This window comes from Neodiprion lecontei, chromosome 7 (genome assembly GCF_021901455.1).
Source record: "Neodiprion lecontei isolate iyNeoLeco1 chromosome 7, iyNeoLeco1.1, whole genome shotgun sequence".
NCBI lineage: Eukaryota > Metazoa > Arthropoda > Insecta > Hymenoptera > Diprionidae > Neodiprion > Neodiprion lecontei.
Genome location: NC_060266.1, coordinates 24,577,752 through 24,605,064, shown reverse-complemented (window position 1 = coordinate 24,605,064; position 27,313 = coordinate 24,577,752). Strand labels below are relative to the sequence as shown.

General features: G+C 38.5%; 2 protein-coding genes and 1 long non-coding RNA gene across 6 annotated transcripts; 2 read left to right on the top strand and 1 right to left on the bottom strand.

The window, feature by feature from the left end:
- Window positions 1-11,888: 11,888 nt before the first annotated feature.
- Window positions 11,889-15,075, bottom strand: LOC124295429. Its single transcript, XR_006905371.1, has 4 exons — window positions 14,938-15,075; window positions 14,091-14,267; window positions 13,667-13,800; window positions 11,889-12,402 (listed from the first exon to the last, which is right to left on the bottom strand). It is a non-coding gene; the product is annotated as an uncharacterized LOC124295429 (long non-coding RNA).
- LOC107221461 (phosphopantothenate--cysteine ligase) lies at window positions 13,794-16,557 on the top strand. Of its 2 annotated transcripts, none has more exons than XM_015660459.2 (6): window positions 13,794-14,034; window positions 14,099-14,229; window positions 14,728-14,825; window positions 14,943-15,157; window positions 15,298-15,480; window positions 15,607-16,557. In XM_015660459.2, the coding sequence occupies exons 1-6, from the start codon at window positions 13,906-13,908 to the stop codon at window positions 15,790-15,792; spliced, it is 942 nt and encodes a 313-aa protein (XP_015515945.1). In that variant the 5' UTR covers window positions 13,794-13,905; the 3' UTR covers window positions 15,793-16,557. The 2 variants fall into 2 exon arrangements, with proteins under 2 accessions (XP_015515945.1, XP_046601364.1); XM_046745408.1 differs by having other exon boundaries at window positions 14,647-14,825.
- A 156-nt stretch (window positions 16,558-16,713) lies between these two features.
- LOC124292594 (fibroblast growth factor 1-like) lies at window positions 16,714-23,021 on the top strand. Of its 3 annotated transcripts, none has more exons than XM_046745417.1 (5): window positions 16,714-17,000; window positions 17,713-17,995; window positions 21,440-21,594; window positions 22,400-22,506; window positions 22,602-23,021. In XM_046745417.1, exons 2-5 carry the CDS (start codon window positions 17,775-17,777, stop codon window positions 22,782-22,784), a joined length of 666 nt encoding a protein of 221 aa, XP_046601373.1. In that variant the 5' UTR covers window positions 16,714-17,000; window positions 17,713-17,774; the 3' UTR covers window positions 22,785-23,021. The 3 variants fall into 3 exon arrangements, with proteins under 3 accessions (XP_046601373.1, XP_015515946.1, XP_015515947.1); XM_015660460.2 differs by having other exon boundaries at window positions 17,625-17,995; XM_015660461.2 differs by lacking the exon at window positions 16,714-17,000 and adding an exon at window positions 17,467-17,544 and having other exon boundaries at window positions 17,625-17,995.
- Window positions 23,022-27,313: the final 4,292 nt, after the last annotated feature.

Sequence of the window (27,313 nt, the reverse complement as noted above, 5' to 3'; positions counted from 1 at the left end):
AAATGAACCAGTATCGAACAGGAATGAGAGTGTAAAACAGAGTAGACTGCAATAATATGATACGAAACTATATAATAAATGAAATTGTTGTATAGAAGAATGTAGAAGCATACGTTGTCGTGATTAGGATACAAGAAATACTATGTCGAAAAGTTATTATAATGGAATCGACCTTAAGCTTATATTAAGTTGGAGAGAGCTGGGCAAAGCCCCTTTGCATTTTTGGCGGAAATTTTCGCGATTTTCAAAAGTGCTGGAATAAATTAATTGCGGCGCTATTCGGACGTGATTTTGCAGGAGAAATCGATTGGGCGCAGTCCCAATACGCTGCGATCAACGCATCAAAAGTTACAGCCAAAAAACGAAAACCTGTGATTTCGACATTTTTCAGCAGGTGCTTTTTCCGTCGTAATTTCTCTCCTGTTGATCCCACGCTGTTTTCGCTGCGTTTTCTGAGTTCCTGGGGCTCCAATTGGTCAGAAAAGGGTCATACAAATCGAATCGGAGACTAAAAGTTTTTCGCCCAAAAAAACAGCAAGGCTTACCCCTTTGTATTTTTGGCGAAAATTTTCGCGATTTTCAAAAGTGCTGGAATAAATTAATTGCGGCGCTATTCGGACGTAATTTTGCAGGAGAAATCGATTGGGCGCAGTCCCAATACGCTGCGATCAACGCATCAAAAGTTACAGCCAAAAAACGAAAACCTGTGATTTCGACATTTTTCAGCAGGTGCTTTTTCCGTCGTAATTTCTCTCCTGTCGATCCCACGCTGTTTTCGCTGCGTTTTCTGAGTTCCTGGGGCTCCAATTGGTCAGAAAAGGGTCATACAAATCGAATCGGAGACTAAAAGTTTTTCGCCCAAAAAAACAGCAAGGCTTACCCCTTTGTATTTTTGGCGAAAATTTTCGCGATTTTCAAAAGTGCTGGAATAAATTAATTGCGGCGCTATTCGGACGTAATTTTGCAGGAGAAATCGATTGGGCGCAGTCCCAATACGCTGCGATCAACGCATCAAAAGTTACAGCCAAAAAACGAAAACCTGTGATTTCGACATTTTTCAGCAGGTGCTTTTTCCGTCGTAATTTCTCTCCTGTTGATCCCACGCTGTTTTCGCTGCGTTTTCTGAGTTCCTGGGGCTCCAATTGGTCAGAAAAGGTCATACAAATCGAATCGGAGACTAAAAGTTTTTCGCCCAAAAAAACAGCAAGGCTTACCCCTTTGTGTTTTTGGCGAAAATTTTCGCGATTTTCAAAAGTGCTGGAATAAATTAATTGCGGCGCTATTCGGGCGTAATTTTGCAGGAGAAATCGATTGGGCGCAGTCCCAATACGCTGCGATCAACGCATCAAAAGTTACAGCCAAAAAACGAAAACCTGTGATTTCGACATTTTTCAGCAGGTGCTTTTTCCGTCGTAATTTCTCTCCTGTTGATCCCACGCTGTTTTCGCTGCGTTTTCTGAGTTCCTGGGGCTCCAATTGGTCAGAAAAGGGTCATACAAATCGAATCGGAGACTAAAAGTTTTTCGCCCAAAAAAACAGCAAGGCTTACCCCTTTGTATTTTTGGCGAAAATTTTCGCGATTTTCAAAAGTGCTGGAATAAATTAATTGCGGCGCTATTCGGACGTAATTTTGCAGGAGAAATCGATTGGGCGCAGTCCCAATACGCTGCGATCAACGCATCAAAAGTTACAGCCAAAAAACGAAAACCTGTGATTTCGACATTTTTCAGCAGGTGCTTTTTCCGTCGTAATTTCTCTCCTGTTGATCCCACGCTGTTTTCGCTGCGTTTTCTGAGTTCCTGGGGCTCCAATTGGTCAGAAAAGGGTCATACAAATCGAATCGGAGACTAAAAGTTTTTCGCCCAAAAAAACAGCAAGGCTTACCCCTTTGTATTTTTGGCGAAAATTTTCGCGATTTTCAAAAGTGCTGGAATAAATTAATTGCGGCGCTATTCGGACGTAATTTTGCAGGAGAAATCGATTGGGCGCAGTCCCAATACGCTGCGATCAACGCATCAAAAGTTACAGCCAAAAAACGAAAACCTGTGATTTCGACATTTTTCAGCAGGTGCTTTTTCCGTCGTAATTTCTCTCCTGTTGATCCCACGCTGTTTTCGCTGCGTTTTCTGAGTTCCTGGGGCTCCAATTGGTCAGAAAAGGGTCATACAAATCGAATCGGAGACTAAAAGTTTTTCGCCCAAAAAAACAGCAAGGCTTACCCCTTTGTATTTTTGGCGAAAATTTTCGCGATTTTCAAAAGTGCTGGAATAAATTAATTGCGGCGCTATTCGGACGTAATTTTGCAGGAGAAATCGATTGGGCGCAGTCCCAATACGCTGCGATCAACGCATCAAAAGTTACAGCCAAAAAACGAAAACCTGTGATTTCGACATTTTTCAGCAGGTGCTTTTTCCGTCGTAATTTCTCTCCTGTCGATCCCACGCTGTTTTCGCTGCGTTTTCTGAGTTCCTGGGGCTCCAATTGGTCAGAAAAGGGTCATACAAATCGAATCGGAGACTAAAAGTTTTTCGCCCAAAAAAACAGCAAGGCTTACCCCTTTGTATTTTTGGCGAAAATTTTCGCGATTTTCAAAAGTGCTGGAATAAATTAATTGCGGCGCTATTCGGACGTAATTTTGCAGGAGAAATCGATTGGGCGCAGTCCCAATACGCTGCGATCAACGCATCAAAAGTTACAGCCAAAAAACGAAAACCTGTGATTTCGACATTTTTCAGCAGGTGCTTTTTCCGTCGTAATTTCTCTCCTGTTGATCCCACGCTGTTTTCGCTGCGTTTTCTGAGTTCCTGGGGCTCCAATTGGTCAGAAAAGGTCATACAAATCGAATCGGAGACTAAAAGTTTTTCGCCCAAAAAAACAGCAAGGCTTACCCCTTTGTGTTTTTGGCGAAAATTTTCGCGATTTTCAAAAGTGCTGGAATAAATTAATTGCGGCGCTATTCGGGCGTAATTTTGCAGGAGAAATCGATTGGGCGCAGTCCCAATACGCTGCGATCAACGCATCAAAAGTTACAGCCAAAAAACGAAAACCTGTGATTTCGACATTTTTCAGCAGGTGCTTTTTCCGTCGTAATTTCTCTCCTGTTGATCCCACGCTGTTTTCGCTGCGTTTTCTGAGTTCCTGGGGCTCCAATTGGTCAGAAAAGGGTCATACAAATCGAATCGGAGACTAAAAGTTTTTCGCCCAAAAAAACAGCAAGGCTTACCCCTTTGTATTTTTGGCGAAAATTTTCGCGATTTTCAAAAGTGCTGGAATAAATTAATTGCGGCGCTATTCGGACGTAATTTTGCAGGAGAAATCGATTGGGCGCAGTCCCAATACGCTGCGATCAACGCATCAAAAGTTACAGCCAAAAAACGAAAACCTGTGATTTCGACATTTTTCAGCAGGTGCTTTTTCCGTCGTAATTTCTCTCCTGTTGATCCCACGCTGTTTTCGCTGCGTTTTCTGAGTTCCTGGGGCTCCAATAGGTCAGAAAAGGGTCATACAAATCGAATCGGAGACTAAAAGTTTTTCGCCCAAAAAAACAGCAAGGCTTTGTACCCCTTTGTATTTTTGGCGAAAATTTTCGCGATTTTCAAAAGTGCTGGAATAAATTAATTGCGGCGCTATTCGGGCGTAATTTTGCAGGAGAAATCGATTGGGCGCAGTCCCAATACGCTGCGATCAACGCATCAAAAGTTACAGCCAAAAAACGAAAACCTGTGATTTCGACATTTTTCAGCAGGTGCTTTTTCCGTCGTAATTTCTCTCCTGTTGATCCCACGCTGTTTTCGCTGCGTTTTCTGAGTTCCTGGGGCTCCAATTGGTCAGAAAAGGGTCATACAAATCGAATCGGAGACTAAAAGTTTTTCGCCCAAAAAAACAGCAAGGCTTACCCCTTTGTATTTTTGGCGAAAATTTTCGCGATTTTCAAAAGTGCTGGAATAAATTAATTGCGGCGCTATTCGGACGTAATTTTGCAGGAGAAATCGATTGGGCGCAGTTCCAATACGCTGCGATCAACGCATCAAAAGTTACAGCCAAAAAACGAAAACCTGTGATTTCGACATTTTTCAGCAGGTGCTTTTTCCGTCGTAATTTCTCTCCTGTTGATCCCACGCTGTTTTCGCTGCGTTTTCTGAGTTCCTGGGGCTCCAATTGGTCAGAAAAGGGTCATACAAATCGAATCGGAGACTAAAAGTTTTTCGCCCAAAAAAACAGCAAGGCTTACCCCTTTGTATTTTTGGCGAAAATTTTCGCGATTTTCAAAAGTGCTGGAATAAATTAATTGCGGCGCTATTCGGGCGTAATTTCGCAGGAGAAATCGATTGGGCGCAGTCCCAATACGCTGCGATCAACGCATCAAAAGTTACAGCCAAAAAACGAAAACCTGTGATTTCGACATTTTTCAGCAGGTGCTTTTTCCGTCGTAATTTCTCTCCTGTTGATCCCAGGCTGTTTTCGCTGCGTTTTCTGAGTTCCTGGGGCTCCAATTGGTCAGAAAAGGGTCATACAAATCGAATCGGAGACTAAAAGTTTTTCGCCCAAAAAAACAGCAAGGCTTACCCCTTTGTATTTTTGGCGAAAATTTTCGCGATTTTCAAAAGTGCTGGAATAAATTAATTGCGGCGCTATTCGGACGTAATTTTGCAGGAGAAATCGATTGGGCGCAGTCCCAATACGCTGCGATCAACGCATCAAAAGTTACAGCCAAAAAACGAAAACCTGTGATTTCGACATTTTTCAGCAGGTGCTTTTTCCGTCGTAATATCTCTCCTGTTGATCCCACGCTGTTTTCGCTGCGTTTTCTGAGTTCCTGGGGCTCCAATTGGTCAGAAAAGGGTCATACAAATCGAATCGGAGACTAAAAGTTTTTCGCCCAAAAAAACAGCAAGGCTTACCCCTTCGTATTTTTGGCGAAAATTTCCGCGATTTTCAAAAGTGCTGGAATAAATTAATTGCGGCGCTATTCGGACGTAATTTTGCAGGAGAAATCGATTGGGCGCAGTTCCAATACGCTGCGATCAACGCATCAAAAGTTACAGCCAAAAAACGAAAACCTGTGATTTCGACATTTTTCAGCAGGTGCTTTTTCCGTCGTAATTTCTCTCCTGTTGATCCCACGCTGTTTTCGCTGCGTTTTCTGAGTTCCTGGGGCTCCAATTGGTCAGAAAAGGGTCATACAAATCGAATCGGAGACTAAAAGTTTTTCGCCCAAAAAAACAGCAAGGCTTACCCCTTTGTATTTTTGGCGAAAATTTTCGCGATTTTCAAAAGTGCTGGAATAAATTAATTGCGGCGCTATTCGGGCGTAATTTTGCAGGAGAAATCGATTGGGCGCAGTCCCAATACGCTGCGATCAACGCATCAAAAGTTACAGCCAAAAAACGAAAACCTGTGATTTCGACATTTTTCAGCAGGTGCTTTTTCCGTCGTAATTTCTCTCCTGTTGATCCCACGCTGTTTTCGCTGCGTTTTCTGAGTTCCTGGGGCTCCAATTGGTCAGAAAAGGGTCATACAAATCGAATCGGAGACTAAAAGTTTTTCGCCCAAAAAAACAGCAAGGCTTACCCCTTTGTATTTTTGGCGAAAATTTTCGCGATTTTCAAAAGTGCTGGAATAAATTAATTGCGGCGCTATTCGGACGTAATTTTGCAGGAGAAATCGATTGGGCGCAGTCCCAATACGCTGCGATCAACGCATCAAAAGTTACAGCCAAAAAACGAAAACCTGTGATTTCGACATTTTTCAGCAGGTGCTTTTTCCGTCGTAATTTCTCTCCTGTTGATCCCACGCTGTTTTCGCTGCGTTTTCTGAGTTCCTGGGGCTCCAATTGGTCAGAAAAGGGTCATACAAATCGAATCGGAGACTAAAAGTTTTTCGCCCAAAAAAACAGCAAGGCTTACCCCTTTGTATTTTTGGCGAAAATTTTCGCGATTTTCAAAAGTGCTGGAATAAATTAATTGCGGCGCTATTCGGACGTAATTTTGCAGGAGAAATCGATTGGGCGCAGTTCCAATACGCTGCGATCAACGCATCAAAAGTTACATCCAAAAAACGAAAACCTGTGATTTCGACATTTTTCAGCAGGTGCTTTTTCCGTCGTAATTTCTCTCCTGTTGATCCCACGCTGTTTTCGCTGCGTTTTCTGAGTTCCTGGGGCTCCAATTGGTCAGAAAAGGGTCATACAAATCGAATCGGAGACTAAAAGTTTTTCGCCCAAAAAAACAGCAAGGCTTACCCCTTTGTATTTTTGGCGAAAATTTTCGCGATTTTCAAAAGTGCTGGAATAAATTAATTGCGGCGCTATTCGGACGTAATTTTGCAGGAGAAATCGATTGGGCGCAGTCCCAATACGCTGCGATCAACGCATCAAAAGTTACAGCCAAAAAACGAAAACCTGTGATTTCGACATTTTTCAGCAGGTGCTTTTTCTGTCGTAATTTCTCTCCTGTTGATCCCACGCTGTTTTCGCTGCGTTTTTTGAGTTCCTGGGGCTCCAATTGGTCAGAAAAGGGTCATACAAATCGAATCGGAGACTAAAAGTTTTTCGCCCAAAAAAACAGCAAGGCTTACCCCTTTGTATTTTTGGCGAAAATTTTCGCGATTTTCAAAAGTGCTGGAATAAATTAATTGCGGCGCTATTCGGGCGTAATTTCGCAGGAGAAATCGATTGGGCGCAGTCCCAATACGCTGCGATCAACGCATCAAAAGTTACAGCCAAAAAACGAAAACCTGTGATTTCGACATTTTTCAGCAGGTGCTTTTTCCGTCGTAATTTCTCTCCTGTTGATCCCAGGCTGTTTTCGCTGCGTTTTCTGAGTTCCTGGGGCTCCAATTGGTCAGAAAAGGGTCATACAAATCGAATCGGAGACTAAAAGTTTTTCGCCCAAAAAAACAGCAAGGCTTACCCCTTTGTATTTTCGGCGAAAATTTTCGCGATTTTCAAAAGTGCTGGAATAAATTAATTGCGGCGCTATTCGGACGTAATTTTGCAGGAGAAATCGATTGGGCGCAGTCCCAATACGCTGCGATCAACGCATCAAAAGTTACAGCCAAAAAACGAAAACCTGTGATTTCGACATTTTTCAGCAGGTGCTTTTTCCGTCGTAATTTCTCTCCTGTTGATCCCACGCTGTTTTCGCTGCGTTTTCTGAGTTCCTGGGGCTCCAATTGGTCAGAAAAGGGTCATACAAATCGAATCGGAGACTAAAAGTTTTTCGCCCAAAAAAACAGCAAGGCTTACCCCTTTGTATTTTTGGCGAAAATTTTCGCGATTTTCAAAAGTGCTGGAATAAATTAATTGCGGCGCTATTCGGACGTAATTTTGCAGGAGAAATCGATTGGGCGCAGTCCCAATACGCTGCGATCAACGCATCAAAAGTTACAGCCAAAAAACGAAAACCTGTGATTTCGACATTTTTCAGCAGGTGCTTTTTCCGTCGTAATTTCTCTCCTGTTGATCCCACGCTGTTTTCGCTGCGTTTTCTGAGTTCCTGGGGCTCCAATTGGTCAGAAAAGGGTCATACAAATCGAATCGGAGACTAAAAGTTTTTCGCCCAAAAAAACAGCAAGGCTTACCCCTTTGTATTTTTGGCGAAAATTTTCGCGATTTTCAAAAGTGCTGGAATAAATTAATTGCGGCGCTATTCGGACGTAATTTTGCAGGAGAAATCGATTGGGCGCAGTCCCAATACGCTGCGATCAACGCATCAAAAGTTACAGCCAAAAAACGAAAACCTGTGATTTCGACATTTTTCAGCAGGTGCTTTTTCCGTCGTAATTTCTCTCATGTTGATCCCACGCTGTTTTCGCTGCGTTTTCTGAGTTCCTGGGGCTCCAATTGGTCAGAAAAGGGTCATACAAATCGAATCGGAGACTAAAAGTTTTTCGCCCAAAAAAACAGCAAGGCTTACCCCTTTGTATTTTTGGCGAAAATTTTCGCGATTTTCAAAAGTGCTGGAATAAATTAATTGCGGCGCTATTCGGACGTAATTTTGCAGGAGAAATCGATTGGGCGCAGTCCCAATACGCTGCGATCAACGCATCAAAAGTTACAGCCAAAAAACGAAAACCTGTGATTTCGACATTTTTCAGCAGGTGCTTTTTCCGTCGTAATTTCTCTCCTGTTGATCCCACGCTGTTTTCGCTGCGTTTTCTGAGTTCCTGGGGCTCCAATTGGTCAGAAAAGGGTCATACAAATCGAATCGGAGACTAAAAGTTTTTCGCCCAAAAAAACAGCAAGGCTTACCCCTTTGTATTTTTGGCGAAAATTTTCGCGATTTTCAAAAGTGCTGGAATAAATTAATTGCGGCGCTATTCGGGCGTAATTTTGCAGGAGAAATCGATTGGGCGCAGTCCCAATACGCTGCGATCAACGCATCAAAAGTTACAGCCAAAAAACGAAAACCTGTGATTTCGACATTTTTCAGCAGGTGCTTTTTCCGTCGTAATTTCTCTCCTGTTGATCCCACGCTGTTTTCGCTGCGTTTTCTGAGTTCCTGGGGCTCCAATTGGTCAGAAAAGGGTCATACAAATCGAATCGGAGACTAAAAGTTTTTCGCCCAAAAAAACAGCAAGGCTTACCCCTTTGTATTTTTGGCGAAAATTTTCGCGATTTTCAAAAGTGCTGGAATAAATTAATTGCGGCGCTATTCGGGCGTAATTTTGCAGGAGAAATCGATTGGGCGCAGTCCCAATACGCTGCGATCAACGCATCAAAAGTTACAGCCAAAAAACGAAAACCTGTGATTTCGACATTTTTCAGCAGGTGCTTTTTCCGTCGTAATTTCTCTCCTGTTGATCCCACGCTGTTTTCGCTGCGTTTTCTGAGTTCCTGGGGCTCCAATTGGTCAGAAAAGGGTCATACAAATCGAATCGGAGACTAAAAGTTTTTCGCCCAAAAAAACAGCAAGGCTTACCCCTTTGTATTTACGGCGAAAATTTTCGCGATTTTCAAAAGTGCTGGAATAAATTAATTGCGGCGCTATTCGGACGTAATTTTGCAGGAGAAATCGATTGGGCGCAGTCCCAATACGCTGCGATCAACGCATCAAAAGTTACAGCCAAAAAACGAAAACCTGTGATTTCGACATTTTTCAGCAGGTGCTTTTTCCGTCGTAATTTCTCTCCTGTTGATCCCACGCTGTTTTCGCTGCGTTTTCTGAGTTCCTGGGGCTCCAATTGGTCAGAAAAGGGTCATACAAATCGAATCGGAGACTAAAAGTTTTTCGCCCAAAAAAACAGCAAGGCTTACCCCTTTGTATTTTTGGCGAAAATTTTCGCGATTTTCAAAAGTGCTGGAATAAATTAATTGCGGCGCTATTCGGGCGTAATTTCGCAGGAGAAATCGATTGGGCGCAGTCCCAATACGCTGCGATCAACGCATCAAAAGTTACAGCCAAAAAACGAAAACCTGTGATTTCGACATTTTTCAGCAGGTGCTTTTTCCGTCGTAATTTCTCTCCTGTTGATCCCAGGCTGTTTTCGCTGCGTTTTCTGAGTTCCTGGGGCTCCAATTGGTCAGAAAAGGGTCATACAAATCGAATCGGAGACTAAAAGTTTTTCGCCCAAAAAAACAGCAAGGCTTACCCCTTTGTATTTTCGGCGAAAATTTTCGCGATTTTCAAAAGTGCTGGAATAAATTAATTGCGGCGCTATTCGGACGTAATTTTGCAGGAGAAATCGATTGGGCGCAGTCCCAATACGCTGCGATCAACGCATCAAAAGTTACAGCCAAAAAACGAAAACCTGTGATTTCGACATTTTTCAGCAGGTGCTTCTTCCGTCGTAATTTCTCTCCTGTTGATCCCACGCTGTTTTCGCTGCGTTTTCTGAGTTCCTGGGGCTCCAATTGGTCAGAAAAGGGTCATACAAATCGAATCGGAGACTAAAAGTTTTTCGCCCAAAAAAACAGCAAGGCTTACCCCTTTGTATTTTTGGCGAAAATTTTCGCGATTTTCAAAAGTGCTGGAATAAATTAATTGCGGCGCTATTCGGACGTAATTTTGCAGGAGAAATCGATTGGGCGCAGTCCCAATACGCTGCGATCAACGCATCAAAAGTTACAGCCAAAAAACGAAAACCTGTGATTTCGACATTTTTCAGCAGGTGCTTTTTCCGTCGTAATTTCTCTCCTGTTGATCCCACGCTGTTTTCGCTGCGTTTTCTGAGTTCCTGGGGCTCCAATTGGTCAGAAAAGGGTCATACAAATCGAATCGGAGACTAAAAGTTTTTCGCCCAAAAAAACAGCAAGGCTTACCCCTTTGTATTTTTGGCGAAAATTTTCGCGATTTTCAAAAGTGCTGGAATAAATTAATTGCGGCGCTATTCGGACGTAATTTTGCAGGAGAAATCGATTGGGCGCAGTCCCAATACGCTGCGATCAACGCATCAAAAGTTACAGCCAAAAAACGAAAACCTGTGATTTCGACATTTTTCAGCAGGTGCTTTTTCCGTCGTAATTTCTCTCATGTTGATCCCACGCTGTTTTCGCTGCGTTTTCTGAGTTCCTGGGGCTCCAATTGGTCAGAAAAGGGTCATACAAATCGAATCGGAGACTAAAAGTTTTTCGCCCAAAAAAACAGCAAGGCTTACCCCTTTGTATTTTTGGCGAAAATTTTCGCGATTTTCAAAAGTGCTGGAATAAATTAATTGCGGCGCTATTCGGACGTAATTTTGCAGGAGAAATCGATTGGGCGCAGTCCCAATACGCTGCGATCAACGCATCAAAAGTTACAGCCAAAAAACGAAAACCTGTGATTTCGACATTTTTCAGCAGGTGCTTTTTCCGTCGTAATTTCTCTCCTGTTGATCCCACGCTGTTTTCGCTGCGTTTTCTGAGTTCCTGGGGCTCCAATTGGTCAGAAAAGGGTCATACAAATCGAATCGGAGACTAAAAGTTTTTCGCCCAAAAAAACAGCAAGGCTTACCCCTTTGTATTTTTGGCGAAAATTTTCGCGATTTTCAAAAGTGCTGGAATAAATTAATTGCGGCGCTATTCGGGCGTAATTTTGCAGGAGAAATCGATTGGGCGCAGTCCCAATACGCTGCGATCAACGCATCAAAAGTTACAGCCAAAAAACGAAAACCTGTGATTTCGACATTTTTCAGCAGGTGCTTTTTCCGTCGTAATTTCTCTCCTGTTGATCCCACGCTGTTTTCGCTGCGTTTTCTGAGTTCCTGGGGCTCCAATTGGTCAGAAAAGGGTCATACAAATCGAATCGGAGACTAAAAGTTTTTCGCCCAAAAAAACAGCAAGGCTTACCCCTTTGTATTTTTGGCGAAAATTTTCGCGATTTTCAAAAGTGCTGGAATAAATTAATTGCGGCGCTATTCGGACGTAATTTTGCAGGAGAAATCGATTGGGCGCAGTCCCAATACGCTGCGATCAACGCATCAAAAGTTACAGCCAAAAAACGAAAACCTGTGATTTCGACATTTTTCAGCAGGTGCTTTTTCCGTCGTAATTTCTCTCCTGTTGATCCCACGCTGTTTTCGCTGCGTTTTCTGAGTTCCTGGGGCTCCAATTGGTCAGAAAAGGGTCATACAAATCGAATCGGAGACTAAAAGTTTTTCGCCCAAAAAAACAGCAAGGCGAATACATACAAAACGAATCTGAGACCCAAAATTTTTGGTCGAAAAATGAAGAAAAAGTAAAGCTAACTCCTCTGCATTATTGGCGAAAATTTTCGCGATTCTGAAAAGTGCTGGAGTAAATACTTTCACGCACCATCGCAACGTAATTCTGGGAGAGGAATCGATTAGTCGCATCCGTGACATGCTGCGAACAATGGACCCAAAGTTATGACTGAAAAACTAAATGAGACTGGGGATCGAAAGAGGTCGGGACGGAAAACCACAAACGTGTTGTTACAAAGTTTTATTTAAATTCATCAAATAATACCTACTTCTAGTACAATTGTTTGGGTGTCAGTGTATAGTACTTCGAAATCAAGCTTAATAGTATTCAATTGATTGGCAAACAAAAAACAAAAAAAAAAATAAAAATATACATAGAACGTTAGAGAACGAATCTTTCCATTCCACCAGTAGAAATAAATCTGATCTACGTGGACTATAGCAGAATGTGAATAATGTTACGTGATATAGGTATCATTGTTTTTCTTATGTGCAGTTTAAGTTCTAGCTTTCGTGTGTGCATTGGCGCAATGTGCCTTTGCAGCAAACATTATGTTTGATATTGTATTGTTACTATTGTATGTAACTCAGATTAAGATGAATCAATAAAGAAATAGGTCCATATTCTCATTGTTCTTTGTTAGCATCAGATCCATAGATTTCATGAGTGCCTGTTTAGTAATCCTTGCTCTCCAATTAGTCTCGAAAGGGTCGTCTGAATCGATTTTGAGATCAAGTTTTGAGAGGTTTTGAATCTCTTACCTGAATAAATGAAGTTAGTGGCTTTAGAAAGTAGGTTTCATTGGCCGCACGAGTAACACATTGTTTATGTAATTACAACAGACTTATGTGCTCATAGTAAAAAGAATAGTATGCATATAACTCAATAGGGACCCAAACTTGACTACATAGTCACATATTGTCTCTTTTTTTTATTTTCTGTACTGTTTTTCGCAGTGGTAAGTATATACATGGTCATATCGTATTGCATATATAGATATGATTGTATCATTTCCATCCTGCATGTCGCACAATAACCAACTCATTCAATTTAATAAAGGTGCTGGAATAATTCTTCTCATGTTTCCTACGAATCGTGTTTAGCGTTTCGATAAAATGACTGAGTAACCGTAAAAATTTCCAAAAGCGTAAACGAAGCATTAGATTTTACTACAATTAGAGTATGCATTCAGAAAAGAATTTTCTTGATCGACATATAGCAGAAAAATTAATAGGATTACGAGGCGGTAAAATTCGAGAGTGGTAGATATTAGCGTTTTATAGGCGATGTAATCGGAAATGGAAATTATGAGCAACGACGGGCATTAAGGTGAAGAAACAGAAATCAGAATTAAAAATAAATACGTGAAGATCTAGCCTGCGATAAGATTCAATTTCTATTATATAGATAATTGCGATAGATCAGTGTAGCTCAATATGTTATAAGCGATAAGACATCAGAGAAATAGAATGAACTTAATATTGCAGCTGTAGTATAGTAATAATAGTCTGTCAGATTAAGCAACTAACAGAATACACATTTCTCGGCTACGATACTACAAAGTAGCAACAATTCTTCAATCTCTAGGCTTAAGCTGCTGGAAATAATAGAGCGTCGGTATCCGAATCGTAAATTTGCAAAAACGCAATTAATATCTAAATTATGAAAAGAAAAAAATCGTTGTATTCGCAAATCATGTTGTACAGAGCATAAATCCCAAATTACCCACATTGAGTATCGATACTAATATTGGTAGCACCAGTTGAAGCTAATCCCTGCTCATATTAATTCTGTAATTATCAATTATCCCCGGTTTTTTGTTTCAACCTTTGAATCCAACCCTCCATCGAATTTCGATGCTTTAATCTACTGACAGTGCGTATAGCTGCACTTTTACTAACGGATTTCAATGTCTAACTTCTGGAATCATAAACAAGTGTAGTTCTGACGTCACACACTCAGCACTTCCCATCAAATAGTTCGATGTGATTCGACCTTTGACATTATAGTCCACAACTCGCGTACCTTTTTTTATTCTGGAATCACCAGGATCACCTTGTTCCCATTTTTTATATCAAGATACGTGGTGAAGTCCGTGATTGACAATAATTGAGGTTAGGTGCCCTGATAACGTATCCAACCTCTCGCTTTATTGCGCTCTGGAAAGAAAGAAAAATACGATTAGTCTTCAGAGATGCAGTGACATAAACGGAATAATAAGACGAGCACAAAATTAAAAAAAAAAAAAAAATAATAAATAAATAATGGCTTCAAATTGGGAAGAATTTTACTCCTCTCATCCACAACCTGCAAATTTGAACAAAGATGAGGATTTGTTGAGAGATTTTTGTGCGCGTCATTTGAACGGGGATACAAGAGTCGTTCTCGTTACGGTAAGAAATTTAATCGACTTGGTAAACCTAAATCAATATAAAAATTTACTTCTTACCGATGTAGAGTGGCGGGACAACTGTTCCATTGGAACACAATACCGTTCGCTTTGTGGATAACTTCAGCGCAGGTACGAGAGGCTCTTCCTCCACTGAATATTTCCTCGATCGTGGCTATGCTGTCGTCTTTATGCATAGGTATCCAAATTTTGTCACCGTATAGAAACATATCCACACTGAGCAGAGACAGCATGAAAAATAATAATTTATTCCCTCAAAAAGTCATCGTTCACATTCCTTACGTTATGATTTTCAAAGTCTCAAGATCTCTTAATATATAACTTATCTGTTTATTTTTCTGAGGTACGTCTTATTTACATGGTACTGTTGTTGCGTGTAATTGCTAGTTGATTAATATATGCTGAAACGTTCAGTTCTGTAACTTGTAGTTACTATTGTTAATTTCGCCTCAGTATTCATTTGGAGCTATTTGGTTCGCAGCTTTCAGAGACACAGTATTTTGGTATTATGCTTCTTGCGAATGAATTTTAAATTTGATTTTCGTTTGGTTTCATTGGTTTCAACTAATTGTCATTGAAATCTTGAATGTCACAGACATCTTTTCACAAAGTATGTAAAAAGTTTGTTCATGCCAAGAGACGTGAAAAAAAAGTATAGACAGATATTGGGTTTTAGGGTAAAATCCTTACAACCATTTTCAAGGCATTTTTCTGGACAGAAATTTCTGAATATGCTTGATTTGAACGAAACAAAGGATGGAACTTCTATTACCGGTAAAGATATTCAAATGTATCTTAGACTGATCTAAAGATCTAAAAAAAGAAAAGAAATTGATCTTGATCTATTTGAAGATGGGAGAATATAATAATACAAATTAATATTTACACTAGTGACATCGGAAAATGTTCCAAGAATAGCAGATGTTTTGAGAAAATATAAATCTGCACTTGAATGTGGAAAATTACTTGAATTGAGTTTTACAACGGTTTACGAGTACCTTTGGTTACTAAGATCTGCTTGCCAGATTTTGGCACCCTTGGCAGAAAGATGTATTCTATACCTGGCAGCCGCAGTGTCTGACTTTTACATTCCACCTAATGAAATGGTAATTGAATTATTTTTAGGCGTATTGCAAAAGTTTACGTATCACCTGAGTAGATCTGTGCCTTGTATAAGTTGTGTCAACAATTAATTGCAAAATAAATATATCGGCACAACAATTGACTTTTATTAATTTTTTTCTAGTCGGTACATAAAATTGCTTCTACTAAACCCCAAACTATATCTCTTCAACTGGTACCAAAAATACTAGCTCCTTTGGTGAGCCTCTGGGTGCCTAACGCTTTTGTAGTATCTTTTAAATTGGAAACGAACAAGGATCTGCTTATCGATAAGGCCAGAGAGGCTCTCAATAAGTACAAACACAAAGTAAGTTGGAATTTTGACTAAAAACCATGGACAACTTGTTTAAGTCGCAAATGAAATTGAATGATTTGTTCATATAAGCCATCATATTTTTTGATAACAAAATATTTTTTCTTCTTATCTTTCCAGTTGGTCATTGCTAATATGCTTCAAAATTATAGAAAAAAGGTAACAATGGTAACTCAGCAAAATAGCTACGTAATTGAACTTACGACAGAACAGTCGAATGCTGGAGAGGAAATAGAAATGTATATAGTGAAAAATGTTGTCGATAAGCATGAGGAATTTATTGCCGATCGCAGTGGGAAGAGTTGATGGTTTAAAGTAACATATGTCTATAAAATGACGGTAGTCAAATTTTATACTGTATTGTAAAGTGGTGTTTTAGAACAGCTCGCTGCAAGGGTACAGAACTGACGGTAATTATGGAAAATGCGTCCTTGGCAGGGTACTCCAAGTGAACTTTATACAAATTAGGCAACAAACTACCAGCTACTAATTCTTTCTCTGTAAATTCTCTGTAAATAATCGAATCCAAAAAAATAATCGAACACTCGCCAAACTTGCGATGTGAAAAGACAGCGATCCCGAATGAAACTAGCTGATTTTTGACAAAATGAAGTAGATATATAGTCATAGTGACTTATGAATTGTGGAACGAATCTTGTGATTGATATTTCCCTGATTGTAATCGGTTTCCATGATCCGATAGCACTAAAAAATTTCATGCACTCTCAAAGTTACGAAAATATTTTAAAGCTTACTGCTCACGTTATTACTCCGCAGTTTTCGATATTCAACATACATAAATGTGAAACATTAAAATCCTACCTAATAGTTAAATGAATATCAAAATGTCTTGTCATTCTTCAACGTTATTCCCTAATTTCTGTATAATGGATTAAATGTTTCGAAAAAGGATCAATCAACTTACGGCTAATTATTTCGGCTTTACATACACAACTTATCATCATAAATTATTGTACAACTTATCCCATAAACTTGACAATAACGAGCGAATCCGCACATAATATTTTGTTATTAATAAATGAAATTAAATAAACCAATTCCTCGACATCACATTCGTCTATCTATTATTAGCAGCGAAGCCCATGCAGGTGAATGATGTACGTCGATGTACGAACGTCCACAGACACAAGCTTATGGTCGCTGTTGGGTTCCTCGTTGAATGAACGTTCTCTACTCCTCTATCCCAACCTCAAGCTGTTTTTAATTCAGTACTCTCCAGTCCGTTGGACAGTGAGCTCCCGTTTAATCATCGTAACATTTTTGTGCCTATAAAAAATGTCATAGTTTACCAGAATTTTAATCACCAATTAATCATTCTCAAAGGATAAACGGTAAAGCGTCAATTACGACGTGGTTATTCTAATCGGGATTAATTTTCTCCCCGCAGCCTCTAGAATTTCCAAATTTAGCCGAATTGTAAATTGCGCGTCGTGACATATATAGCTGCAATTAAATCTATCCGATCATCGGTTTGATACTCCATCGTAGTCAAGGTGAGTATTCAAATTTTTAATACAACCTGGCGTGAAATTAGTTGCTGATTTCTCAACGAATAAATATTTACCCAAATAAACTATAGATTTTGAGTCGTAGGTATTTATTGATTTGAAAAAGTCGTAACTTACCGCGTCGCCCAAGTATTTCTATAAATATTACAATCTATTCTTCGAATTGCGAAAATAAGTGAGACGCTATTTTCGCGCGGATCGATTCAACGTTTAGACACTTCAAACTTCATCCGCGATAAAGATTCCTAAACGCTTATATATTATAACGATCAAGTTTTAAACATCCGACCCAGACGCGCCTTGATAAGTGCGATCTGGCTCACTTCCAACGGCAAAACTTTGATGTTTACTTGACGGATGCCTTTCCACAGTAGCGTTCCGAGATCGCTTCTCGACGTTATCTAATCATGTTTTGACCGGTGTACAAAGACCGTCGTACCTACGTATTTCAATAGTTGCAGAAGCTATCATCCAGTGTTTAAAAGAATACGAAACAGTACGACTTTTGAGACGTTTTAACCCGTGGCAGGTGATGAAAAAATTACTTATCCTTAACTTTGTGGTGTTGAATCGCCCCGCAGTTTATTGGAAGCTTTTTTCCTCCAATAGCCTATAAATAGATTCCGCTGTATTGGATTCCTCGCTGACGTCAACGGCGCACAAAACAGTCGCTGATTTCGGTATCCTTTTGTCGAAGCAATTACTGCTCTACTCAATCCACACCGGTTACCATCGATAAGTGGTAGCGTCATCGTCAGGATGAGCTTGCGATGGATACAGGAGAACCAGGAAGCTCCGATCGTCGACGAGGAGTCGAGCGACATCGAAGACAGCAGCGGCGACAACACCGACGATCAAATTGACCACCTGAGCGTCGAAGAGGACGACGTCGAGGCCGAAGGCGAAGTCGCCGAGCATCGACGACAAAAACGGGAAACCTTTCGGCATCCAACCACGACGGTTTCGCTGAGAGACATCAGGTACCTACTGCGGTTCGGATGGTTCGAATACCGTATAATGCTTAACGTTTAGCCACAGCAAGACTGACGTAGACTTACCTAAAGGGGTACACGTCATCTGTCAACCAATGGCGCTATAAGTCATATTTTCAAACTTTCAAGTTAGGAAAAATCATCCATCTCAAGGTGCCAGCTAAAGGTCCAAATGCTCGATTTGAGAGATGCAGCTAATTGTAAGCGTAAACTGGCACCCGGTTTTAAGTGACCTACGAGATAAAAGGGATCAGTTGCAGTTAAATTCACGCTGGAGTCAGCGAAAAGTCTGCTGCACCGTGTACTGTTGCATTGTAGTTCCTGGAAGCCGTATTGCTGGGCGTAATTTGCCAGCGCAGCAGCTTTCTGCAGATCATTATTTTGGCAGCAGGCAGGCTTGGATTTACGCGAGCTTTGGGTCTGTGGACAAAATTCCGTAGGACAAGCTCGCTTGCTATCGTTTCAATAGGGTTATGCAGTCAATCGCCGTTTTATTTTCTTGTATTTAAACCAATAACGAGTGATTCCAATTTTTTGTCATTGACTTGGAAGTGGTTTTCATTAATTTTCACGTTATCCTGTGGTTTCCAACCACTTCCAATAGGCCGTTTTCACAAGGATGAAGTTAGCAACGCTAGCATAACGAACGATGATGGATAAAATCGTTCTTGTACAATTTCAGAATGACTTTTAAGGAGTTGGCCTTTCGAAATACGAATATCTTTTCTTTGTTACGATTTACTAGTTGAATTTCAAACAATCCTAAGGATCGAAGTAACGATTTTTCTTAAACGTGCATCGTTAAAGTAACGCTACTAACTTTAATATCATCGATTTTCAATGGTCCAGATGGACCTGGTAGAATCAAAACTGATCACTAGGCATGACTGTGAGTCACGTAGAACGCTTGGAAATCAGTGGAAATCACTCGGTAAACTGGAAACCAATGAATAAGGCACATGATAGGCTAGAAGTCAATGGAACGTTCATGGCCTGGAACCATTTGGCGTTTACTACAAGATCATTTACGATTTCCATGATTTCCAACGTTCACTACCCGATTTCTCAAACACTGTATGTAGGTAATCGTATTACAATCATGTGCCTCCAAGTGATTTTCAACAATTTCCAATGATATCGCTATTTTAAAGAACGTTTCAGTCATTCAAGTTTCTTTCATTCGAAATTTGATGTTCAACCGTTAAATTTTCGAGGTCCTCGACTGGACCTTGAATAAATAGTCCCTCAAATTACGAAACTCTGGAGCAAATACCCGTAACATGTATAATGTAGTTTACACTTGAACTCCATGAATGAGCTGTTTGTTTCCTCGATCTTCTCTGTCCTCGGGTTAGGAACCAAAAGTGTCAAAGGTGACAGACAATCCATGAATGTAGTTTACGCATGGACTCCGTGAATAAGGTCGTGTTTGTACATTCATGTTCAATTTTATAAGAAATATTGTTTAGTTCATTGTAACGAAACGGTGGTTTTTTCATTATTGTTATGCTTTCTTTTTTATGCAAACACCTTCTAGCTTGCAAAAATACCGTACGCAATGCAGAAAACTGAAAGTCATTTTTGGATTCATCACACTCGAAAGTATAATATTTACCAAAAACATCCCACGCGGCTGAAATAAAATATTTTTTTGCAGACCCGCGTGCGATCAAGCCGATCAGTCTCTACAAGCTGGTTTCATTTTTCTAACACTGTGGCAAATTGTCGACCTTCGACACATCACGTAGACGTGGGTCAACGCGGGCAATAAACGGCAATATCGTGTCCCGTGGGTCTAATATATATACGTTTAGGTATCCATGTACGCACAGAGCCGGCATGTGCACGGCGTAATTAATACACGTCGAGTTACGTGGTCAAAAGCGTATAATTTATGGCCGAGGCGCGTAATTGCACGTTCATGTGTGAGAGGCAGTTGTAACAGATTAGAAAATCCAGGATGCAAAAGCGCGGCGAGCTTTTAGGCCCGTCTCGATAAGTCGCTAATTTTAGTCGTGACCAGCGTTCAGGTATCGGTGAAAAATGTATATTTACACTTCTTAAAAGTATGTCGAGCAATTTTGCTGCGTGAATATTTATAACCGCGTGTGATAGATCGTCGGGATTTTTCTTTTCGGAGTTTGATTCGTCGAAGATTGATCAATCGTATTTATTATAATCAGATAGTCGTATACATACATTGAGTACAATTTAGCGAATAATTGTATTAGTAAGTTACAAAGATCTCTTTAAAAAGCTCTTCGAAATAGAAAGCGTCGTTGTATTTTGATGCGATTTCAAGTGAAACCTCGATACCTTCAAACCTTCGTCTATAATTTTCGTAACAACTATTTTTGTGTCTATTAAGAGCATTTTAAGATCATAGCAACTTACGAATACAATTAACGTGGTAGTTAATTTTCAAGGTATACTTTCCAACCATGAATTGATAGATAACGACGAAATAATAGTATCTGAAATATTTCAGATTTTTAGCTTGATTGTAAACGGTGCCAAAATCAATTAAAGTTGAAAAACTTTTTCTCAATTGTCGAATAAAAACATAAAAACCTATTGTTTAATTCGCCAGAAAAAAGGGTGTCTTCCCTTTTCTTCTAACCAAATAAAATGAATTAAACTTCTATTTTTAATTATTTTACTCGAAAATTGAGAAAATTTTCGTTTTTACAACCTTCAAATTGATTTTGGCACGCTTTAGAATCAAGTTAAAAATTTTAAATAATTCAGACACTGTTTTTTCGTCATTACCTATAGATTTCAAGGGCGGGAAGTATACCTCAAAAATTAACTACCATCCTAGAATATATAAATATTTGATAAATAGTCAATGCCGGATTACCCCGTGATAAAATAATTAAAAATTGTCCATTTTTGGCCAACCAACCTTCTTAACAGCAGGAAGTAATGTATATTTTGCTTGTTCCAACGGATTGCGCAAGGTCAAAGATCGCATCGGGTTCACATAACGAGTTTATCTTGATTTAAAATTGGGTCCACGGACCGGAGAGCAGCACGAGGTTCAACAGCGGACAATGCGGTTTATTCAGCATGTGCGGTGGTCTGGAAAATAAAATCCAGCAAACCGTGGCGAAGCGACGAGCGAGAATTTGCGATGTCTATTCTGGAAGCCCAGTCGAATCCCGACAAAGACATTCATTTGCTCGTCCGCCCTTTCAATTTTATTTTCCATTTTCATTTTTCCCTCCTTACGGTCGTCTGAATATACATAGTGTATAAATATTTGGATAATAATGTACGCGGCACGAGATGCAAGGCGATTAATCCCAGGTCGTAATAATAAACGATACAATAAATTACCTGTAAAAAAATTATAGGATAACTGTAAGCACGAGGTTTTTCTTACTTTTAACAGCTTGTTTTCAAAACTTTCTCTCTCTTTTTTGAGTTTAGAAGAAAAGCCATGGAACAGGGCTACGATCCGAATATTCCCATGGGAAACCCCACCTACGGTCCCGTGATGCAGCTGCATTCTATGACCGGATATCGCCTGGCTATTCTACCCTGTGGAAAAGTCCGAGGACTCGAATGCGAGTGCAGTCCTTACGGTATTTTCCGAAATTCCATACGATATAAATCAATCGAATATTTATCATCCTGATTATTCCCGGTGGAAATAATTTCTACGCCTAACTACGACGATTTCATTTTACGACATAGTACAGAAATTCCGTTACTTTTGTAGTTGCGGCATAGAATTTTTAATAGATTATTCTACCTTTTTCGTAGATTATTATTATCATTTTTACAGATTATTGTAGAATATCACGCACTTCGCGATCGTTTTTCTTCCTATCAGATATCGAAATGGATAAAATTTGTTGTATAGAATATCGTAGAATTCCTGGGTTTAGAGATATAACAAATGATAGTTTGTTCATATGACTCACCTATTGAGCCAAGGTGAGTTCAAATTTGTACGTTAAATTCACTTAATCCGTCTAGATCATACTCGAAAGATGAGAAGATCAGCCTTCGGATATAGACCCAAAATTTTGCCAAGTATTTAAATTGTCTACAACAAGTTTTCATTGCGAGAGTGATGCGACATCTAGCGGTGGTTGAAAAATTCCTGAATTTTGTAATAAGTTGTACTTTTCAACGTAATTCTAAGAATACTACTAAAAAATAAATCTTATGCCGTCTGGACTCGAAATTGTAATTATTTATCATAGAAACTTGTCGATTTTCATAAATATTCGTAAAAATTCGTCATCTTCTGTACAAAATACTAAAATTTTTAACGATTTTCCACAAAATGCATTTTGTTCTCAGTTTGGCGTAAAAATTATTTTCACCAATACACGATCCCGTTCAAAGATACATGCAATACATAATACCGATCGATTTCAGCGATACTCAAAGTGACCGTTTTATCGTTCGATCTTGTCGTCCAAATCGAGGGACTGGAAACCGGATTGTTTTTGGCGATGAATGCGAGGGGTCGATTGTACGGAGAGGTGATTAAAATCATAAAATACCGATAATCACACGATCGCATCGTCCACAAATTTATTTAAAAAATTCAAATTATATATCGTCTGAAATTTTTCAGAGAAACAAGGATAAGGACAACACGACTTGGCAGCATCTGACGGTCCGTTCCTACGATTCGTATCGCTCTGTAAAATATGCAGACCGCGAATGGTACGCCGGGATAAAATCAAACGGACGTCCAAAGAACGGAAGAAAGACAGCAATTAATCAAAAGGCGACCAAATTTTTACCAATCCGATGAAAAGATCAGCCACGGAAGAAAAATTCAACTGTATTATTATTATTATTATCATCATCATCATCATTGTCATTGATTTTAGTTTTATAGATTATATATTATACACCGGACTAGATGCGTAAAACGTATTATAATATATGCATAGATGTTAAATCTCCTTCAAATGTTCATGTTTATGGATATTGAACGTGACGTAGATGTATTTTTTTTTAAATACTATACATATTTATATGAAGTATAGTTGCAGTGTGTGTTTATTCTACTCTTCCTCTCTCCCTCTTTGGCTGGCTGGTTCAACGAACGTGTCAAAAAATGTTCTACGCCTTGTTTTCATTCATAAAACTGCTAAACTAGTAAACTACTGTCAACATGATTTGAAATAAAAACAATATTCGTTTGTACGTTAAATTTGCAAAAGATGACAACGATAAAAATAACGATGTATGTTAAAATAATCATGCCAATGTTTTGTAGCATTACATGACCAGTATATTCGACGAAATCAGTTTGTGAGGTGTACTCTACATTTTTAGTTAAACGAAGCTTTAACGTCAGTTTATCGTTGCACGAGTATTAAATTTTCGCAACGGTTACAAGAAAATATAGCAACAGCGATCGTAATGAGAAAGAATAGCAACGGATACTAGATAAAACTAATTTTCATTTTCTACCTAGAACTATATTTCTCCATTGTGGTAAAAGATGAAAATAGTTCAGGACTGAGCGGTAACCGGAAATAAAAATTTCTCCCAGTGTACCTCAGTTCATAAATGCTGACCTCTGACGCTTTGCGGTGAGTGCCGACTAAGTTTGACGCTTATATATTCCTGTTGGACTCGTAAGCTCTATGAATGGTTGTTGCTCGTTGAATGTGCCTTGGACTTTAAGTGTCATTGCCCGTTATCTGCAAGGGCTGAAAAAAGAATGTTAAGAACGTTAGGTCAGTGTCTGTTCTGATTATTCTGGTAGCTATCATCCAAAGTCTACGGTCTTTGCAAAAGTCACTGTAAATGGCAATCTACTTCTCAAGTGCAAAAACATGCACAACAGCGGCACTTGCAACTTTGACTGTTTCATCGGAAACGTCCTCCTCAGTCAAGATCTCTGCCACGACTTCTGCAAAAATTGATCACCTCTTGCCACTTTCTGCCATGGTTGAGGACGTCGGTATGCAAATTAATTGCCAAGCTCGCTAATATCGCAAGCACTCCAGTATCGGAACTCTCCAGCAAAGTGCAAGATCTCACGGCTCGAGTTGATGGTTCGGAAGGAACTCGTAGAGAGATCAGGATGCACAGGATGCTCACTAATCGAATTTACAAGTTTCAAGTTTAACGTACCGATGAACGATTATTAATACATACTGCATATTGCGCCAGAAGTTTGGACTGTTATATGTTTTTGTAATTTTTTTTTTTAAACCCCCCACCACTTCCGCCGTGAGGACTTCCCACGGAATAATTCGACGAATTTTCAAAATCGTTCGCCTGAGGATCGACATATCAACGTATACGTGATTAGTTCAATAAAATAAGCGTACGCGGTTGGTAATCAATGATTTCAATAAATACTCTATTAAACGCCATTAATGTGCTACACAGTAAATATATTACAACACATTCGTGGTATATAATAATAATGTTTTGTTTTTTTTTTTTTTTGCTTAATAAAAATAATAATAGTAATTGTTTATATATAGCTGTATATGTATGTGTATAAATATCTATATATATACACACATAAAAATACCTCTGATCGTGATTGAAATTATTTACCAATTCATAATAATCGCAGTCACCGACATTTCACCATTGCTTTTCACATTCTTTCCCTCATCTTCCGCTTTAATTTTTCTACTCCTATACGCATAACGTATGCGTGTACCTCAATTTTCAAAGCAACGTGCATCACACAATATATACTATAATGGACTATGGCATGTTCAATTTTTGATTATACGCAACGCGATACAAGAAAAAAAAAAAAAATCGAAATTTTTACTTGGTCGCATAGACGTATTATAGTTTAGCAGTTTGCAATATCGTATAGAACCGTATTAGATAGCTTTTACGAATAATATACCGTATATAATAATTAACCACGAACAATGATGATATTACAGTAGCGGAATGTCGAGAGATTTTCGTTGCTGAGACTATGTTTCCAATGAATTATATAATTATCATCATTTACAATTCGAAACAAGCATTCATACATCACCCTCTATTAAACATATTTACCGGCACTGATACGTGAATAGTTTTGATCCGTGCTTAGGTTATTTATAACGATCATATATATATATATTAATGAATTACCTAAAACGAAAATCTTCTCGAAATAATTGAATACAGCAGATAATAAAGTGTTTCCTAGCATGCCTATCATTTGTATAATTAATCGGCACCTCTCATCACCGTGCATAACAACTATATTACCAGATATGATAATCATAATGATAATGATAATGATAATTATAATAATAACAATTATCTATATTAATTGTACACGGATATTTTTTGTTCCCGCGTAGGTATATTAATATTATTATTATTATTATTATTATTATTATTATTACATGTACACGTATTTTAACAGAAAACGAAGCGTAAAAATTTGAAATTGTCATCACCCTTCGCATTGTTATGATATATATATGTATATAATTTTCTTTTTCACATACCTAAGATATATACCTATAATATTATAATGAAAAGAATTCTACACATAATCGAATATTTTGTTTACAGAAGGATATTCAATATACCGTTTCAATGTTTCTTTTCATATTATCGTTTCATTCGTGATAATTTTTTGCTTTCTTTTTGTTTAATACACATTTTACAAGCATAGACGGTGTATTATATTAAAACTAAATAACAGAGTAGCTAATTTTTTTTTAAATTTATTTATTTATTGTTTTTTCTAGACCTCTTTACAGCGTTAGCCAGTCATGGTGAAACAAATTTAATCATTTACTTTTTACCACGACTGTATTCAGGTTGTTAAATAATTACGGTTTGTTGTTGAATTAAAACCCGGAAGGAAAAAATCGTTCTTTGAGTACCGTTTACCTTCGACCTTATTTCAAGACGATTGTTAAACAGACGTGTGGACGAAATTGGTCACAATAAAGAATGTAAATTTGTTCAAACACAACTAGCCGACACGGTGTAATATGTATATAAATATACGAATTAAATTTCTTATGTAAGAAGTTGTTGTTCCGTCTTATTTTCTTCTTTCTTCTTCATTATCATTATCATTTCGTTTTTGTTTCTATTTTTTCGTTTACCTTTTCGCTAGCCTATAGAAAATTCGGATCATAATAAGTATTCGTAATCTTCGTAAGGTACGGGCTACACACGTAATATTGTCCTGTTTATGCTTAAATAACCTGCAGATTATGAAGATTAATTTCTATTCGTACGGGCAGTCGAATTCGCCAGGTAAACAAAAGCCATACGAAATTTCGATAATTGTTCATTGATGATTAATTGGAAAAAATTTGTAGGTAAGAAAATTCGTCGATGAGAAATCGGTGAGAGAATATAGAAGAGAAATTATTCTCGTTATGCCGAGTGAGATTTGTGTGGCTTAAGTGACGTCTTTGATTAAATTATGCATTTGTTATTATGCACGTATCATATTTTCAATAGGCAATGTTACGATTCGACGATAAAAATTCGAATCTGCAATTTTGGAAAACAATAAAAATCTCTAAATTCTAGCGTTTTTGAAAAAGAGTTTTACGTATTTACCCATGAATTGCTGTTAATAAAAATTTTTAATTTCACTACAGTTGCCAGGCAATGAAAATGCAATGCTATGAAAAACAATAATTGATATACGTATCATTAATTTATCAATTGTGTGTACATGCGAATGATTAAGGAGATATACGTCGCTCTTTGTCATCTATATATTCTAATCTATGATTTATAATACACGTTTAATTTTAACATAACTATAACGTTTCTGTGTGTATGTATCTATGTATAATGTATATATTATATTATTTATACGCAAATGCACCATTCGCCAACAACGCTACGATACACCGTTAATCGCATACTTCCAGTCCTGAATTGACTTGATTTTTACAATCATAATTTTTTTTTCGTCTCGATGATTGAAGCTAGACAAAAACTAACGTAAGGGAATAAAAACGAATCGCGAATAGAAATTTCTGAATTCTGCAACCAATTGTGGAACTGACGTGCCAAGGAATCGATTAAATATAATCGACTACTTCGTTTTCAAATTTAACTTACATATTTACATAACTGTTACAATTCCATCGAGTCGCGAATATATTGTTTTAAATGTAACAATTTTTTTTTCAATTTCACTTATACGATCATACGCCGATAAAATTATATCCTGTGTTTTAAATTTTAATTTAAAAAGAAAATTATGAAAGAAAAATTATAATTGTAAAAGGAGTAAAATGTTGAGATAAAAAATGGTGAAAAATAGCGATGAACGCGGTTGGTTATAATAACTGTAAAACTAACGTAGCTATTCGACTC